General features: G+C 33.3%; 1 protein-coding gene across 1 annotated transcript in view; it reads right to left on the bottom strand.

The window, feature by feature from the left end:
• The window catches only part of LOC113551022 (gamma-aminobutyric acid receptor subunit beta-like), a 43,574-nt gene extending 42,405 nt beyond the window's left edge, over positions 1-1,169 (bottom strand). The window contains 1 exon segment of the mRNA XM_026953016.1: positions 694-1,169. Within this exon segment, the coding sequence (XP_026808817.1) occupies positions 694-1,169 (476 nt within the window).
• Between the last annotated feature and the right edge of the window lie 16,766 nt (positions 1,170-17,935).

Below are 17,935 nucleotides of genomic sequence, written 5' to 3'. Positions count from 1 at the left end.
TCGAACGGTGACAGCGAGCCGCAGCACTGGAACAACAATAATATTATATTATAATCTATACACGCGATAACAATATTATATAATATAATATTATGTGTAGTGGTGCGTTACACTCGAGTCCCGGGCATTGTGTAGGGAGACGCGTTTCGAGGACATACCCTCGCTGTTTACATCTATATATATATATATAGTTTAAAGTCCCGGCTCGAACGAGCTCTTTGCGTCTCGAGGACGCGACAACAGCGGTGGGGCCGTTTACACAGTGGCTGTTCATCGCGTTTATTGTATTATATTATTATTGTTATTATATTATTATGATATAAATTAACGTGTGCACGAGCTCCGCCGAGTCTCTCGAAATGTAGTCTGCGGTGCTCGAACAAGACAGCTCGCCCCGAAAAGACACTCTGCTTTGCGTGAGGTTTTTAAGTGTGCGAAAAGTGTTTGCCCGCAAAGACTTACAAGGTACTTCCCGTTTGGTATTTGTGCGGTGTATCTGGGCGAGTATTTGCGCACAAACGGCGGCAACCGGTGTGCATAAGCGATGCACGAACGTGCTCACGAGGACAGATAAATATCAAAAATCACGGGGGGGGAGGGCAACCGATCAATGCGCTCTCGCAATTAGGTTTTTGCGCAAAAAAAAACAAAACAAAATTGTCGTACAAACGGGAACGAAAAGGGTATACTCACGCGGCGTGCGTGCAGGGCGCCGTTGGTGCCCAAAAGGCGACGCAGGCCACCAGCCATGCGGACATGCGGCGGACGGCGGCCGCCGACGACAGAGACGAAGAAGACGAATGTCGACGGTGGTTGGTCGCATGCCTCATTGTCGGCGGCGGCGACGGTGACTTGGCGTCTGACGCGACCACGACGTCGGTGGCCGCGTACGGCAGTCGGGCGCGGCTATCGGTGGCCGCGGTGGCCCGCGGCCGATGCGGCGGGCCGCGCCCGTTTCGGTCGTGTTGGCGGTGGTGATCGTGACGGTGGTAGTGACGATGATGGTGGTGATGGTGACGGTAGTAGTTGTGGTGGTAGTGGTGATGGTTGCTGCGGTGATCGTACTGATGGTTCAGACGGCGATGGTGCTGCGGGTCGCCGGTGTGCCGGCACCGGCGCCTGTGGTGTCGGTAATACGACGGCGATAGCCGCCGGCCGCCACACGTCATCGTGGCAGTGGCCGCTCCGGCTGGTACGGGCGGTGATTATGGTGCTGTCGGCGCGTCGTCGTGGTCGTCCCGCGGGCCAACCACCGATCTGGCACGGCCGTCGCCAGAGCACCATATACGGCGACGTCGTTGCGGTCGTCGTAGTGGCGATAACGAGCGGTGGAGGCGTGGGATCGTCCGACCGCCGCCGCCTCTTCCTCTGCCGGCGCTCGCGGGGCTGGTTCAGTCGGCCGGGCTCGTCGGTCGGTGTGAAACGTACGAAAAACCACTGACACGACACACGATCAATGTGCCGCCCGTTGGCGCGTCAAACGCGTATCACAATATTGTTATTATTATTATTATTTTCAATACCTGTTTAACGGCGACGGACGACTTTGTGGCCGGGATATGTCCGCGGAGCCGGGCGCGCGTATACACACGTACGCGACGTACCTATACGCGGTGCAGAGTGCGACGCGCGCGCCGTGCGCCTTGCGGACGGCGAGCGAGAGAGAGAGACGACGAGGGCGCGAGAGAGAACGCGCGCGCCCGAGCGGCCGAAAGAGAGATGCCGCGGAGCGAGAGTAGATGTGGAATAAAAAGGACCGGAAAAATAGGAAAAAGCGTGTTCGCACGCGCTTGCGTATTACGTGTGCTGGTGTGTATAGGTGTGTGTGTGTGTGTGCGTGTGTGTGTGTGCGTGTGTGGGTTTGTGGGTGTGCGAGTGTGCGCGCGCGTGTGTGTGGTGCGCGAGCGACCGTCCGTCCGCGAGCGCAATTGTCCGTGCGCGCCGCGGTCCCGGAGAGCTTTCTCCAGGGTTGTTTGCGCGCTCCGGCAGCTGGGCGACGGGACGCCCCGTGCCGCCGCCCGGGTATTCCGCTTGGCGCGCACCGACACTCTCGCGTGCGTCGCGGCGACGGCGGTAGGGAGGCGGGCCGGCGGCGGCGGCGGTCGCGCATAGTTGTACGCCGCGCGCGCCGTATTGATTCGGCACGGGCCACCCGACACCCGCCACCCAGTCCGCGTAGCGACCCCGTCTTCGTCACCCACCTACACCCGCGTAATACTCGTTCGCGACCTCCGCCGCCGCCACCTTGTGACGCCTCGCCTCGCCTTGCCTTAAACCACTAACCACCCTTCGACCCTTTCTCTTCTCTGGTCGCGCTCGCTCATTCACATACGCCGCCGCCGCCGCCGCCGCCGACACCACCCAATTACCTTATATAGGTTTTTTCGATACACGTGCACGCGGGCGCGCTCGCGGCCCAAAACTTTGGACGAAAACGCGTTCGCCTCGCCGCCGTGCCTCGCAATATAATATTGTCGAGTTTGTATTATCGTCGTCACAATGTATATTATATAAAATAATATTACGTATATCTAATAAACGTAGTGATATATTATCGCGGGCTTAATTAAGCATATACTTAAATATTTTAATACGATTTTTGGATTTTTTTTAAATAAATCGATATAACTGTTATTAAAATATGTTGTCATTTTCTCGTGTTATCTTATATAACATATAACGTGTTCTATCCGTGAACGTTTTTGGGGTTGAGTATGGTCCACCACCCATAACCCTCGCAATGAATCTGTGAAAATTTAGAAACCTTGTTTTTCTTTTTAAATAGAAAACTGATATTATTATATATATTTTGTACAAAATATTGCAAAATCAGTGTAATTTTCATTCTTTAATCCCCTCCCCTTTCTCACTACCGTCCTTTTTAAGGATCTATAAAAGAAAAACATCAACCAGCTTAAAATTCCTCAACACGTCTTTACGCCTTTAATTAACATATCAATTGTATTATTGAACACGTTATTTCGTCTTCTTCGAGGAGATGCTATAAAATCGAACTGCATGACAGTAATTAATTAAAAATAAATTGGTCAAGCTGAAGCTGAAATCTGATCGGGGGCGAGGCTAATGTTTCCCACGGCCCGCCTCGAAACCGCCTATATCGTGCAATTTTTCTCATAAGTCCTTTTGTCTATTTTAATCGCGTATATATTTAAACAATTTGTTTATACGGCTGTTTAATTTTCATACTTTCTTACACCACCCTTGCCACAATAACACATCAGGAAATGACTTTAAAAATTCACTGCGCATTTTTAGTGCCGATTACATCCGACGACAGCAGATGTGATATTTTAACTATATAACATATTACTATGTAAGCAAATCAATAGGTTTAATAATCGTCGAACTGTAGTACATATATATATATATATATTGTATATTATTATAATATTGAAGTTTGCACTATCTACGGTACTGTAAGGGCAGAGTAAATACATTTTTTTTAAAATCTCGAAATCCGCCCCTGGTCGATCGGCTGCAGTCGTTTTAATAATATCGTATAAATGCTTCTTTCTCCCTCTCCCAATCCACCATAAATCGGTCGGGTCCACGACGAATAGGGTCCTTGACGCCCGTCCTGGCTTTATATATATTATACAAAGTCGACAACGACGATAATCGAATTCGTTTTCATTCAGCTGAATTGATGACTATTCGAGGCGTTTCTATATTATTTTATTATACTTAATACTCAAGACGACGCGCCTATTATTATATCATATATTAAATATTATAAGACAGCGCGCGGAGACGACGATGCTTTTATAATAGTATAATAAGATTTCGGATGTTGACGAAATATTTTATATTATGTGCTTCATTATTATAAATACAACTTTTACCAGCTGTTTCCGTAATAGTACGGTGAGCGAGTGTTAGGTCCATTGAAAAAAAATAAACAACGTTTTTAATAGTTGCAGTATCCGACGATGAGAAGTTTGACAACGTAGTAAATGAAATATCGTGAAAGCTTTCTTGGAGAAAAAATCCCTTTGTCGAGCTCATAATCATATTATTATACTAGCAAAATGTAAACTATCACAAGGTTTTATGAATGTATTAATGTAAACAATTATGGTTCTTTACTTAATTGGAATATGCAGTATGATGTACCTACATAATATGATATGATCGAAATGTTAATAATTTATTTTGAGATGTTTGATTGTTGGTTATATTTTTTACAATGTTTAGTTTAAACCATAATTTTTAAATTCAGTAAATAACAAAAAAAAAAAAAAGAATCATACTATAGAATAGATAATTATGTGTACCGTACGTTTATGGTTTTAAGTTAGGTAAATGTAAAAACATAAAATTGGATAGTGAACGGTTAAAAAAAAAGTCGATTGGATGGTAGTTAGGGCACGTGGTAACTATGAGTACATAAGTACCTATTGTACCTATATATTAGGTAGGTATATTGTGTATATATTATGTTTGCGTGCAATTGACGTTCGTCACTTTTAAAGTGCGGATGTACGCACAAATATTATAATATAAAAGCGCATTTATTGACACTAAACGCTACAGTCTTGTTCAATAGAATATCTATAATAATCTACCATTCCCTGTAAAAGCAGGTAGTTTAATAATATTATTTCAAAATATTATATGTAAAATAGATAATAGATATTAATTAATTAATAAAATGTAAAAAAAAATATTTTATATTTTGAGAAACCTATTATATAATTTTATTATATTATAGTTACTATAATAAACATACTAAATAAATTATTATAAATGATTTACTCGCATGAAAAAACTAGAGTATTGATTTTTAAAGATAATTTTCTTTCTTATTAAATAAACCATCATCGAAATGACTTTAGCAGTACCTTGGATATTAAATATTAAATTATAATTTATTAATTTAAAAAATCATTAGATGGCCTGCGTTCAAAACCACTGTATATAAAACATAGATACTGATATTATTATATTTAATGTATATAGGAAGTGTACGTGGTAAAAATTAGACTATAAAATATAATATTATAGCCACGCGAAGAAGAGTTGCTTAGGAAATATTATGATAATATTTCAAAAACGTATACACTATTATATATATATATATATATATAAATACATATAATTCTATATGTATAGTAGCATATTAAAACCGTTTAAACTCGAGCGTATAATATTTGCTCAACAGACTGCGGAAGCCGACGCGGCGAATCGTGAAACTCGAGTGCAAAGTTTATACGCGTAGTGATTTGATACATTTATATATATAAAAAAAAAAATTAAAGAGAAAAAAGTTGTCTATTTGCGAGATTAAATACAGCTGCAGGATTTGGATATGCCACGTGTTAGTGTGCAGTTTTTGTCGTGCTGTTTGATCATGATATAGATATTAATGCTCAAAATATATTGTATTAAACTGTATAATGTCGGGATGAATCATAATGTGGTTTGATAAATGATATAATATTAAGAGTTTGAAATCAGAATTATTTATTTTAAGAATAAACATAATCAAAGTAGACCAGTAACTGATGAAACGTTAAATTACAACATTTCTTATATTCTAGTACTGCACCTATTATTTTTCATTCTGGTATATTATGTTGAGCAACTTTAGATTGAACTAGAAAGAAACAAAAAAACCGAATGTATTTCATATAAGGCATAATAAATAAACAAGTCATTAATAAATTACATCAAGAAAAAAATTTACATTTATATTAATACTGTATTAAAGCATTTATACGAATTAAAAAAAATGATTATTCTTATTATCATTTTTCCGGGAAAATAAATAACAACAAATTGAAATATTTCATACAGTTTCAAAATATTTTATAATACATTAATACATATTAAACTAACATATTATTATCAGTAATAAATGAGACCCACATTATGGAGTTAGGACCTTATAAAACTTCGCATTTGTTTATATAGCTTAAACGATTGTATATAACATAATATATCCAAATAGTGACATCTTCATAAAATATATGTTATAAAGTATATATTATATGGGGTGATCAATTTTACGTAAGACACTCATTATTTCAGAAAACACTGCATTTTTGAAAATATTTTATATATTATATATATATATATTATTTTAAGCCATAACAAAACTGCATTATTGAAATTTCTCATAAATAATAATATATTTTTTAAGTGTTTTACTTTTTTAATGACATCATACGTTATTATTTCGAAATTTTGGAATAGAATATTATTTTTAATATTTTTAATCATACAAATTGATTTTTGGACAATTAGTTTATGAGTATTTAAAATGTATTCGAACTGAGTAATAGAGTAATGGCGTACCCTTATAGCTGAATCGCTGCGGTTCACTCACCAATATCTTAAAAACTTGTGAGTCTACTTATAAACTCTTTTTCCAAAACTTATTTTTATATATCGGTGACTCCAAAAAATATTTTTTTTTAGAATAAGGAATTAAAAGTTATTGTTTTCATTAAAAAAAACCCTATAACTATCAAATGTATAAGTAAATAAATATATATATTGTTTTCCTATTACTTAAAATAATATAACAAAAACGTTTTCTAACACTTTAAATAGTTTTTGAAATAATAATAAATGTCTTACGTTAAATGGACCACCCAGTATACGAGTATAATATATTATATACCGACCAGATGAAATTTTCAATCGATATCGATATCGACTGGTACACTTGAAACTTTTGCGGAATATAACGTATATTCTGTATAGTATATAATATTTACTGGGACAACCGGAATAGTCGCTCTGTAAAACCAATGATAATGATGATGCTGCAGAATTTGCTCCGGCGTAAACCGGCCACGAAGGGTCGACGATAATAAAATCTATATAAAAACACAACGGGTATATTACAATATCATGTATATAGAATATGAGCCTACGCCAATGCGCACACGATAATATTGTCATAATACGCGCGTAGACGAACGTACACGCACAATAATATGTCGTATGACGATAATAATAATATCGTGTACACGTAGTTCCTGATAAGGTGTGAATGATAATAAAATAAATATTTATAAAAATACGGCTTTTATTATGCACGCACATGTGTATGTATCATATTTTTAACGACGGGGTGGTGCGACTCGCCGCGGCCGTATGTATAGCCAAAAACGTATCATCCAGAAGACACCGGCGGGGAAGTTTGGTGCACGCGCATTTTATTTATTTTATGCGTTCAACGCCGCCAGCTATTATTATAACCTCGCGAAAAACTGGGGATCGTTTCGAAAGCGTATTACAATATATATATATGTATATGTATTATACACACATCCAGGCGCGGACGTATATATATTATTATTATTATTATTATTATACAGTGGTACATTGCGCGGTCTTGTCCGGAACACGATAAATCAGTGCTCGTAGTGTTCAAACGCATATATAATACTGCCCCGTCGGCTTCGGCGGCTGTCATCCCTTCGCCAAAAAAGACGAACATACCGCGAAAACAAACACGTGGACATACGCACATCTATTTCGAGCTCAAGCGTAATATTATTATTGTCATATTCTATCAGACGCGGAAACGAATGATTTCACTCGTTATATAATAATACGACGTGAAATCGTTGTGCGTACCAATGTGTATAATACTGCAGTGTAAAAGATTATCCATTTGACGTCAGACTTTTGTTGTTTAAAAAAAAAACACTGACGTTTTTCAAAATATTAATTCTTTTGAATAATTTTAAGTCGTTTGAGCAAATCATTTTTGAAAAACAAATTATATTGTTTTCGTTAAAAGTATTTAATGATTTGATTAGCTGAGTAAATATTATAGTGGATCGATATTTTGTGGGGTACCACTGTTGTATCACCCAATTATACTGAAATAATTTTAAAAACTAATAATTCATTAGCTATATATTCGTCCAAAATTTTATTTTTATCCTTCGAAGTATTTCAACAATATTATTCCGCTTTGGAATAATAAGGAATGAAAAACGCATGTCGTCTTTAAAAAGTGAAATACTATTACATAACACGTTTTAACGGTTACTATAAAATAATCAAGTATTATTTTTCAAGAAAAATGTTATAACGACTTGAAATTATATTAAACACGTCAATAATTTTTGAAGTAAGTATTGTTTTAGATTAATATATCTATTCCGTTTGATACTATACGATGTTATCGAAATTCGTTATCAATTGATTGTAATGTGGCAGCGATGACTTGATGGACTGATGGTGCTTCCACCGGCCGCCCGAACAACACGCACAGTGCCGGTCATCCGTGGCATCGACGCGTCGCTGTCGTCGTTATCCGACGACATTTTTTATTCGTATTTCGTATTGTACGCGGTGTACATTAATATTATTCGCTGTTCGTAATTATTTACACAGTGCACACGGTGTGTACTGTACAATTATAATATTATATAGTGTCAACGCGATTCGTCTGATATTTTATATTATTCGGTTCGATATTCTTATTCGCGGTTCGGTTATTATAATATAGTTCATGGTATATGATAATATGGCTCAACGGTGATCCGGTTCGATGCGTTTCGGTCGTACTTTGCTGTCGCTGGTCCAGTCAGACTCATTTATGTATTTGTTATGTGTATTTTATTATGTTTTTAAATCACAAAATATTTATTAGTTTTAAGTATCGATATATTATATATTACATTACAGTGGTTCGACACGGTAACGATTATTTGTACTGTTTTATTATTTTATTATGATTACACAATATGCGTTTACGGAATACAGTCCATTATTATTAAAATATTATATCGCAGTTATTTTGTCGTGCCGTACCTGGTCTGCACGTATTATCGTCCATTAGACAACGTATAAAACCGCCGCCGTACACACGTGCGGATGTAATACGCGTCTACAGTATCACATGGTATATTATGCATATGTATCATGTATAATATATGTTGTATATTGTATAGTGTTTTAGGTGAATAAACTCTTGTCGATGGCCTATAGCCGTCTGCACTTGCATCCGCCCGCTCGCCCCTCTCCCACTCTTGGAGCAGTGGCTTGGTGAACTAAAAACAGTTTTATGAACAGGAGCATATATTATTTAAATAATATTTTATTTACACACTATGTTGCTAAAAAAAAAAAAATAGCACACATGTCACACACACTGCTAGAAGACGGATTCATTGTTATGTCCGTTGATTTTGTAATATTATGAATATTATATTGTTTATTTTTTTTTTTAAATCGATGTTACTTATCAAGATAAATCGAAAAAATATTCAAATATTATTAGTTGTATAAAATTACTAAGTATCAGGGACGTATGAACTTTATATTTAAAATTGTATCGTTGGTTATCACTCTTTTGCGTGTACATGACCAGTCTTACATGGTAATGACACTAATCGTCGATCAAAATCAAAGTGTACCTATATATATATATATATATATTTGGATACTATATATATAATATAGTGTCATATAAAGTTATAAGACTATAAGTCCCAATCGACTATATTACCTTTATATAATACTTCAGTGGTCCCGAATATATTATTTTTATTTCACATTTTCACTCGTTTGCTATATCAATGCAACTTATTCATTTTTAATAATGAAAAAATGTGAAGGAATAAAATAATAAATGCGTTTATAAGTTGTTGATATTGATAATGTGAAGAGAGACTGGAGGCAAAGCTTATCAGAGACCTGCGATAAGTCTTTATATAAAAAAAAATATATAAATAAAAACACTGTCCGACCTAAAATACTGAGTACGCCACAAAAACCACTACTCTAGTACTAAACTGCTACTACTACAACCACCACTACTACAACCACCACTATTACTACTATACTTACTGCACCACTCTATTATACGTCACGACGGTTTCCTGAACTAACTATTGCCAAATAATTTCTCAGAGAATTTAAAAAGTTCACAGCAACTATTGATTTCGAAAAAATCAACCTCTTTTCAGTTTTTACACGCGCACCGCTGCGACAAAATTGTTTACGATTCGAAAACGCTATATAGCCAACACAATAATAATATTTTATGATATACCTCAATAAAATCTACATGTATTTAATTCAAATAAAAAAATCAAACATATTAATTTTCCACAGCAGATTATTAACTTTAAAGGTACATTTGCACGTCAATTTTCTGCTGTCGTATTACGACATTAAAAACACGTACGTATGTCATCTTGTCCGGTACGCTATGCCGTCATATTAGGCGATTTTCATATGATTATAATATGAATTATTATGATTTCGATATAAAATGATTATTTTCTCAGTATTAAATATAATATAATTATACTTGTATTAAATAATACGAATGATTTTAATATTTTCCATTGATGAAATCATAATATATACTATGACGTATCAATTACGAGTGTTAAATTATATGATTTAGTGTCGTGACAATTTAAACCATCAAATCTACTAGAAACACCCTATATATTATTGTGTTACACTCTGTGCAGCGTTTTCGCAAACGTCGAAGGCTGTTTATTTATTAATTATTTCGTTTATTCATCTTCGTTATACCTACCTACTCGAATTACTTTTGAATAAATAATGATGGTTCAACGCGAACACGAAATTATTTTGTATACGTACTACGGTGTTCGAAATATTTCGGATTAAGGAACGCACATAATAAATACAACGCTACGTCATGTCATCTGATATATATAATAATTTATATTTAGCATCGATAAAATCACTTTTAAACCAATTATGTTCTTTCATTTGAACGAAATCAAACATTTTCGTTTCGAAATTAAAAACAATACAATCCAATAATCGTTCGGCGTTGCCAGCTCCCAGTTCAAATATTATTAATTAACGTTTTAATTTTCATTTCTCCCAAAAATGTGTGTGATTGTTTTTTTCAATCAAAATATTTCACACGCGAGCTTCGGACGACGACTGTGATAAATCGACAATTCGATGCCGCTTTTATGATGGTGGAAAGGTGGAAAATTGGACGATCAATCCAAGCAGAAATTTTTTAAAGACAACAAAAGAATTTTTTTTTTAATAGTACGTTGTTTTTATATATTACAGCGAATCGCTGAAATACCCAAATATGTACATTTTATAAATATTAATTGTTTCATTCTTCAGATACAACGACAAAAATAAATACATTCGTAATAGCGTTATTATTGAATTATAACTTAATTTTTTTCTGAAATAACAATACAAGATATAAACCACTCGATTTTCTACTGGACAGCAAGTTTTTAACTCTATATTTAAAATCGATAATAATATTGAACTATCACATGCGTTAATGGTGTTCTTATTTTATTTTTTTTTATCACACTATACACTTTTTACTACCAATTTTTATAATAATACCCATATAATATAGCATGTACAAGTCTTATGGTAAAAAAAAAAAAAAGTTTATTTTTGTATTTTTACAAAATTAAGTTTATTTGGATCTCAACTCTGGCAGATATAATATACATTATATTTAATATTTATATAGCGTATACGCGTTTTGCGGTCTGTGGCAATAAACGACATACAAACCAACCTTTCTAGGTTTATAACCCTCTACTCACCCCCCCCATAGTTTCAACTTTAAAGCATATATAATGATTGAGATGACTGGGAGTGGGGGCTTAAACCTCATAAAACTACACCAAGTCTCCCCAAATCGAGTTCTCATCAATTATGTAGTAAGTAAATATCATTTTTTTTTACAAATTTGAAATTAAACCCAATCCCAATAATTTAAAAACAAAACCATTGAAAATTATAAGTGTGAAACAAATTTAAACGATAAGAATTGTTGATTTTCCATAGAAAATGTGGTAAGGTTGTAATATGGCTAGATCACATAAATATTTTAACATCTTACAAGTATGTTAATTTGTTGGCTATACTCATTATTAGCTTAACAAATATACATAAAATATACATCGTATGTACAATTTGTGGTAATAATAAATATGTACTTGTATACAAATAGGATATACCAACCAATAACCATAGTTGGGAGATCGGTGTAGTGTCTATACACTAACATTTTTTTTTAATCAATATTATGGGGGCAAATATCCTAAAACGCGTTTTAAAAATTTATTTTGGTAGAGTAATAATTTATTGACAGTGAAACACCCTAACACTCAGTATATAGTACATAGATACCCACCTATATCATACTATATTATAGTAATAGCCAATATGCAGTATTTGTTCAGGTGAGTTATTTTGTTTACCATTGCAATTTACTGTATTTTCTGCATAGGGATAGCGCGTGAATGATAGACATTATATAATATTGAACTCCAATAACATTAAAATTCACAATTACTAATAATCATAACATAAAACACTTGTCTTCTTATATTATAATATACAGCTCATATTGTGTAGCAGTGTTGGTTTTTTAATCCGTTCTAAACGTATATACGCGCGTAGTTGGAGATTCAACGACGACGATCGAGGACAATCGATGTTGCTAAACAAAAAAATTATCATCCAATGAAATTCATGTATATATATATATCCTTATATAAATCCAACTATAACAATATTACATATACAAAATATCTTTACAAATAAACAGAGTTGGTCACCTCCAAGCCAGTGGCTGTGCGGAGATGAGAATTTTAATACACTAATAAAATTACAATACATGCATGAAAAAAACGGATTTACTATACACAAAGAAACTTTATATTATGAGCTATCATAAATATACTAAAGAAGATTAGTAAGATTATACAATAAAAATCGAATAGTGATGTAAATTTAATATTATTGATTATAAATTATGCTCTATGTTTACAATTTATTTACAATCGTATCAATAACAAATCGCTTATATATATATATATATATATTATAATGTATATACTCGCGCGAGATTATTATATTATACGAGACGAAGGTTCAATTTCACAACGCACTTATTAACAACAGTTCTATATGCATGAAATTTGCAACCACTCGTACAGGTGTTGATATACAATTTATATACTATTATAGTCACTATTATCGTACTAATTATTAAACGCGCAATTTTGTACATATATATACTTATTATACGTGCGACGGCCAAACCTAATTTCGAATGTTCTTTAAATCTGTAGATATTTTCGACGTTTTGTACCGATAAATATTTAAATCGAAATACTTACACAATAATATTAGTTTTTATTTTATTATAGTTAATATTATGCCTATTCATAATGTTGTATAAATTTATATCGTTATGTTTAATATAATAGTAGTGTTAAGAATCTTGACTTATAAAGTTAGACCCAACCCAAACCAACATTTTAAATAAGACTCAGAGTTCAAATAAATGTTTAATACACTATACATTATTTAAATAAAAAATACTATTAATAATTATTACTGCTATTAAAATAAAACAAACATTAATATTTTATTTGAGGAGTATATTACCTATTAATTATACTTTATGACTTATTAAATAATAGTTATTTGTAGTTTGTACTTCTGTCAATTTATTATCATTTTTTAAAGATTTTATTATTAATAATATACGATATAATAGATTGAAAACCGTATTAAAATACAAGGTAATCATTAGATAAAGTTAGTTTGCAATATTTACAGCTGAAGTCGGTTTTGATATAAAATATCAGTATTGTATAAAAAAAAATACAAATCATAAAGTATCAATGATATTATAGTGCTCTTCTATTGATTGGTTTTGTGAGATTGCACATGCTACAGTTTATTTTATATAAATATAAGCTATAAAAAATAGGTATTTGCTAGGTACGTAATAATATATTTATAGTTACTTATCTACTGCATTGTTATAAAGAAACGTTGAAATTTCCAGTATATTATGACTTAGTGATTTATTATTAAAATTCAATTCAAACTACAAATAACACCAAAATACAAAACATAACATAATGCTATTCCTAAAATGGTGTGATCAACGTTCGGTAACACTGCAAATATTATTATACTCGTTAATAATGTATAATAATAATTGTTTAATTATCGATTTGCAAGTGATATGTTATTTAAATATAAATATTTTAATTAGGATATTTACTGCATACTATAAAATAAATTATTAAAAAGTGTGCTTAAATATAATAAGGGAAAAATGATTACATTATGCATGTTTACGCGCATATTACTTCAGTGAAGAGTTTTCGAAATTTCCACTCTAATGTAATTTATGCACGTCTATTATGGGTGACTGTGATGACTGATGATGACTTTGCCCCCCGTGAAAAAGTTTTTAATAGACTCAGAGAAATTAAATTGAAGTACCGTATAAAAGTTCATAAAAAAATTATATTTTCGCGAGGTCAGGTCGGATAATATGGTGTACCTATCTACAATATTATTTTGTGTTTTAACGAAAGATAATTATTTTACATAATATTCGCATATGTATATATATATATATATATATATATATATATATATTTATCAGGCTTGCGTAAATAAGTTTAACTATTACCCGCGCGTGACCTATATACGAATATATAGTTATAACGTCTTTTGCAGAATTCTGTTTTGTTTACGCACTGAATTAAACAAACAACATGGAACCATTACAAAAACAATCGTTATAATAATAATAATAAAAACATAAATTACTCATTTTAATATCTCGCGAAAAATCAATCGAATTATCAATAATAGTGATGATGCTTGTACATTACCTAGTTTTGATGGTTCTAAAGCACAAGTTATGATCTATAATGATTTATTTATTTTAAACTTTGAGTAGAGCAATGAATGTTAGATTTTAAAATTATCTGTGTTTTTTTTTCTGTCTGGCTTCTCATTTTGGGGCATTAAAATACTTCTATTTTAAATTTTAGGGATTCTTACTGGCAGCAAGATCTAGTTATTATTTTAGATTAATGCTAAGAAATTTCTTCTATAACTATTATAAATTTAAAAAATCTTCAATATTAACGCTTTTATAATGTTATTTTATATTAAAATAATAATATGTTCTTATTGAAATTAATTTCTCCAGAATAACTTAATAAAAATGTAAATTGTAAATGTTAACTAAAAAAAAAAAAATGTGTTTTTTAACAAAACAGTTATGTAACTAGTGCTGTGTATTTTGTTTAGACATATCGTATTTTCAACCTCATAGCTCGTAAACAGTCAAAATAATACGACGAGATTTCTGACAGAAAATATATTTATGTATAATAAACGCGGTCAAGCACTCGAGCCTGAGCTGTTGAAGTGTCGTGACAATTTTTTTGGGCCATGGATTGTCCCGCGGGCGCTGTCGGTTACGGCGACCATTTCGGTATTTGTCAAAAGTAACTTAAGTGATTTTTGATAAAAATATGACCAAACATTGTATTTGTAAATGCTAGTTACAGCGGCTGATTATAGGTCCATGTTCGACAGACGTTGGACGAATTTTAGCGAGCCACGACAGTCTTATTATCAGATAATTATGAGGAGTACTCGCTAACCAGCAAGACAGCAGTTCACAACGTTAGCTGTCTATCTGTCGTCGTGCATTTTGTCTGCTAAATGAGTCACTAAGCCGTAAGACCATCTAGTCGACTGTTTGCTTCGTTTATGATAGACAGACAGACTATTGCACTTTTCATTATAACCACCACAGCCGCACAGGTGATTACAGCCTGTAATTCTCATTTGGCCCGGCCGGTGAATTTTATATTCCCCACGGTTCATCAAACGATTTTCACGACCTCTTTATAATTAAGTTTAATCTCAGCCCAACTCTAAAACCTGCCCTCTACCCACCAAAACTAACTCTCTCAATGGTTCTTCGTACAAAATTGCAGATTATCGGCATACTGTAAAGTGGTGTCTACTACTGTCCGTGCAGCAGTCTCCGCAGCTATTCGGTTAGCTTAAGTTCGCTGTCTTAATTCCACAGCAAATCATCGAAGCAATTTCACGGCTGGTCACTAAACAAATTTGGCCAATGAAGATCCAAAGCAAAGCAGACACTCAACATGTATATAGTGACGGCCAAAATCCTGTATTAAGTCAATTCAATTCAGTAATTTAAAATATTCAACGTCGATAGCACCGTGAAATAGTATCAGAACATCGCGTATAATGCATTCGATGAGACGCTTTAGTTTAGTTTGAGGTTCCCAAGAGACAGTCCCAGAGGGTCATCAAAAGTGTCAGCACGGCGGAGGTGTGATGCTTATGCGTTGAAAATGAGGTAAGATGATGCGAGTTCCCTCAGCTAATAGCATACTAGTTATGCAACTATGCAAGACTCTGCCAGTAGATTGGTAGACAGTGTGAAAAATGTAGTAGTAGTAGTAGTAACATTCCGCTATATATTTTTTCTCTTAAAGGAAAATTAAGGAAACGTAGATATAATTAAAGGTATAAACCATTATAATAGTTGTATAAATTCATAATCACGGATAAGTTTTAAATCAATATTTAGATCGTTACGAAGAATGATAAGTCGCTATATTGTAAACAATTTCATAAATAAATACCGTTACGTGTAATTGGTCAAAAACAAAAATCGTATTCATTCCAAAAAACATATCTTTATTACAATCTGAGTAACAAATTCTAAAAAAATGAGCAGTTCAATAAATTATTTGGTTGGACGTAAAAAAACAAAAAAGTTAAAAAATATTAAATGTTTATTTTTTCATCTTAAAAATAAAGATTATTATTTGATTTAATCGAACAACCTATAGCGTTTTATTTTTTTCCCTCACAATTTTAATTTATTGTCTATAGTTATGATAAAATACGTATTAAGCACGGAGGATAACAAGAGATAGGAGAATATTGATCTATTGGTTTCGCTTAATTTAGTCAATAATTTTGTCAAATGTTTAAAGGAAGGTTATTTTTACATTTTTCAACGTCGAGATATAAGAAACTGGGTACAGGTTATGTATTAGGTGAAACGTGTGCGAGTTTTGCCGAATTATTGGCTTAATCGTTGCCAATTTTGTTGCTCTGACCTGAACCACAAAAAAGAGATATATTTGTTTTTTTTTTTGGACTATGTAACTAATGTTCTGTACATATCTCATAGTATCAATTGGATATTAAGTGTTTTTTATACTAGTTAAAGCGCGCTGAATGAGTAATTCAATTTTATGATTCGATTATCTTTTATAGTAATTTAGTTGAATTTAAGTCATGATTAATCGTTAAATACTTGCATATATTATATAAATAGAAAAATAATTATTAATGAAATATTGCATAGATCTAATGTTCTTACAATCATATTCTTATGAAGGACAACGACCTATGTTTCTCGTGATGGATTAAATTTACTGTAGCGGCATCACCAATATGAAATTATCACAGTCAAATAAGTATTAAATAGATCTCTTGACGTGATATTAAATCGACATGTAAATTATGACAAATCTTGAAAAATAAATCCTTCACGTTTATTCCATTTGTAAAAAGATTAAAATAGGGGATGTCGTCGTGTATGAGATTTATTGTGAAAGGTCTTAAAATATGAAAATAATGCGATTTTTTTTTTTTTATATTTTTACTCTATGCTTACATATTTTTCTATATTATTATATCCACCGGCTTTATATTAAATGTTTAATTTAAAGATTTTTTAGTAGTGGAGAGGGGAGGAAAACTGACATAGACTGTTAGTTTGGATAGCCGTAACGGTGTTTTTATGAAATAATAATAAACAATGTATAACAGTGATTTTAATTTAAAATTAATTTAAACCATGACTATCCTGCAAAAGCTTATATGTGCTAAGCTCGGCGCTAAAGAGAAAACAATGATAAAAAGTGTCTGACCAATTAACTATTACACGCGTCATATGCATGTCACGGTGTATTTCATTTAATCTTTACATGCCTATAATTAGTAAAATAAAAAAAAACATTAATATAAATTATTAAAAAATGGAAAAATTGTAGGCAGTCACTGATACATGGTGCACATGGCTTCCACGTGT

The sequence above is a fragment of the Rhopalosiphum maidis genome, chromosome 2, assembly GCF_003676215.2.
Source record: "Rhopalosiphum maidis isolate BTI-1 chromosome 2, ASM367621v3, whole genome shotgun sequence".
Lineage (NCBI taxonomy): Eukaryota > Metazoa > Arthropoda > Insecta > Hemiptera > Aphididae > Rhopalosiphum > Rhopalosiphum maidis.
The sequence above is the reverse complement of the archived record's forward strand: the minus strand, read 5'-3'. Positions and strand labels throughout refer to the sequence as shown.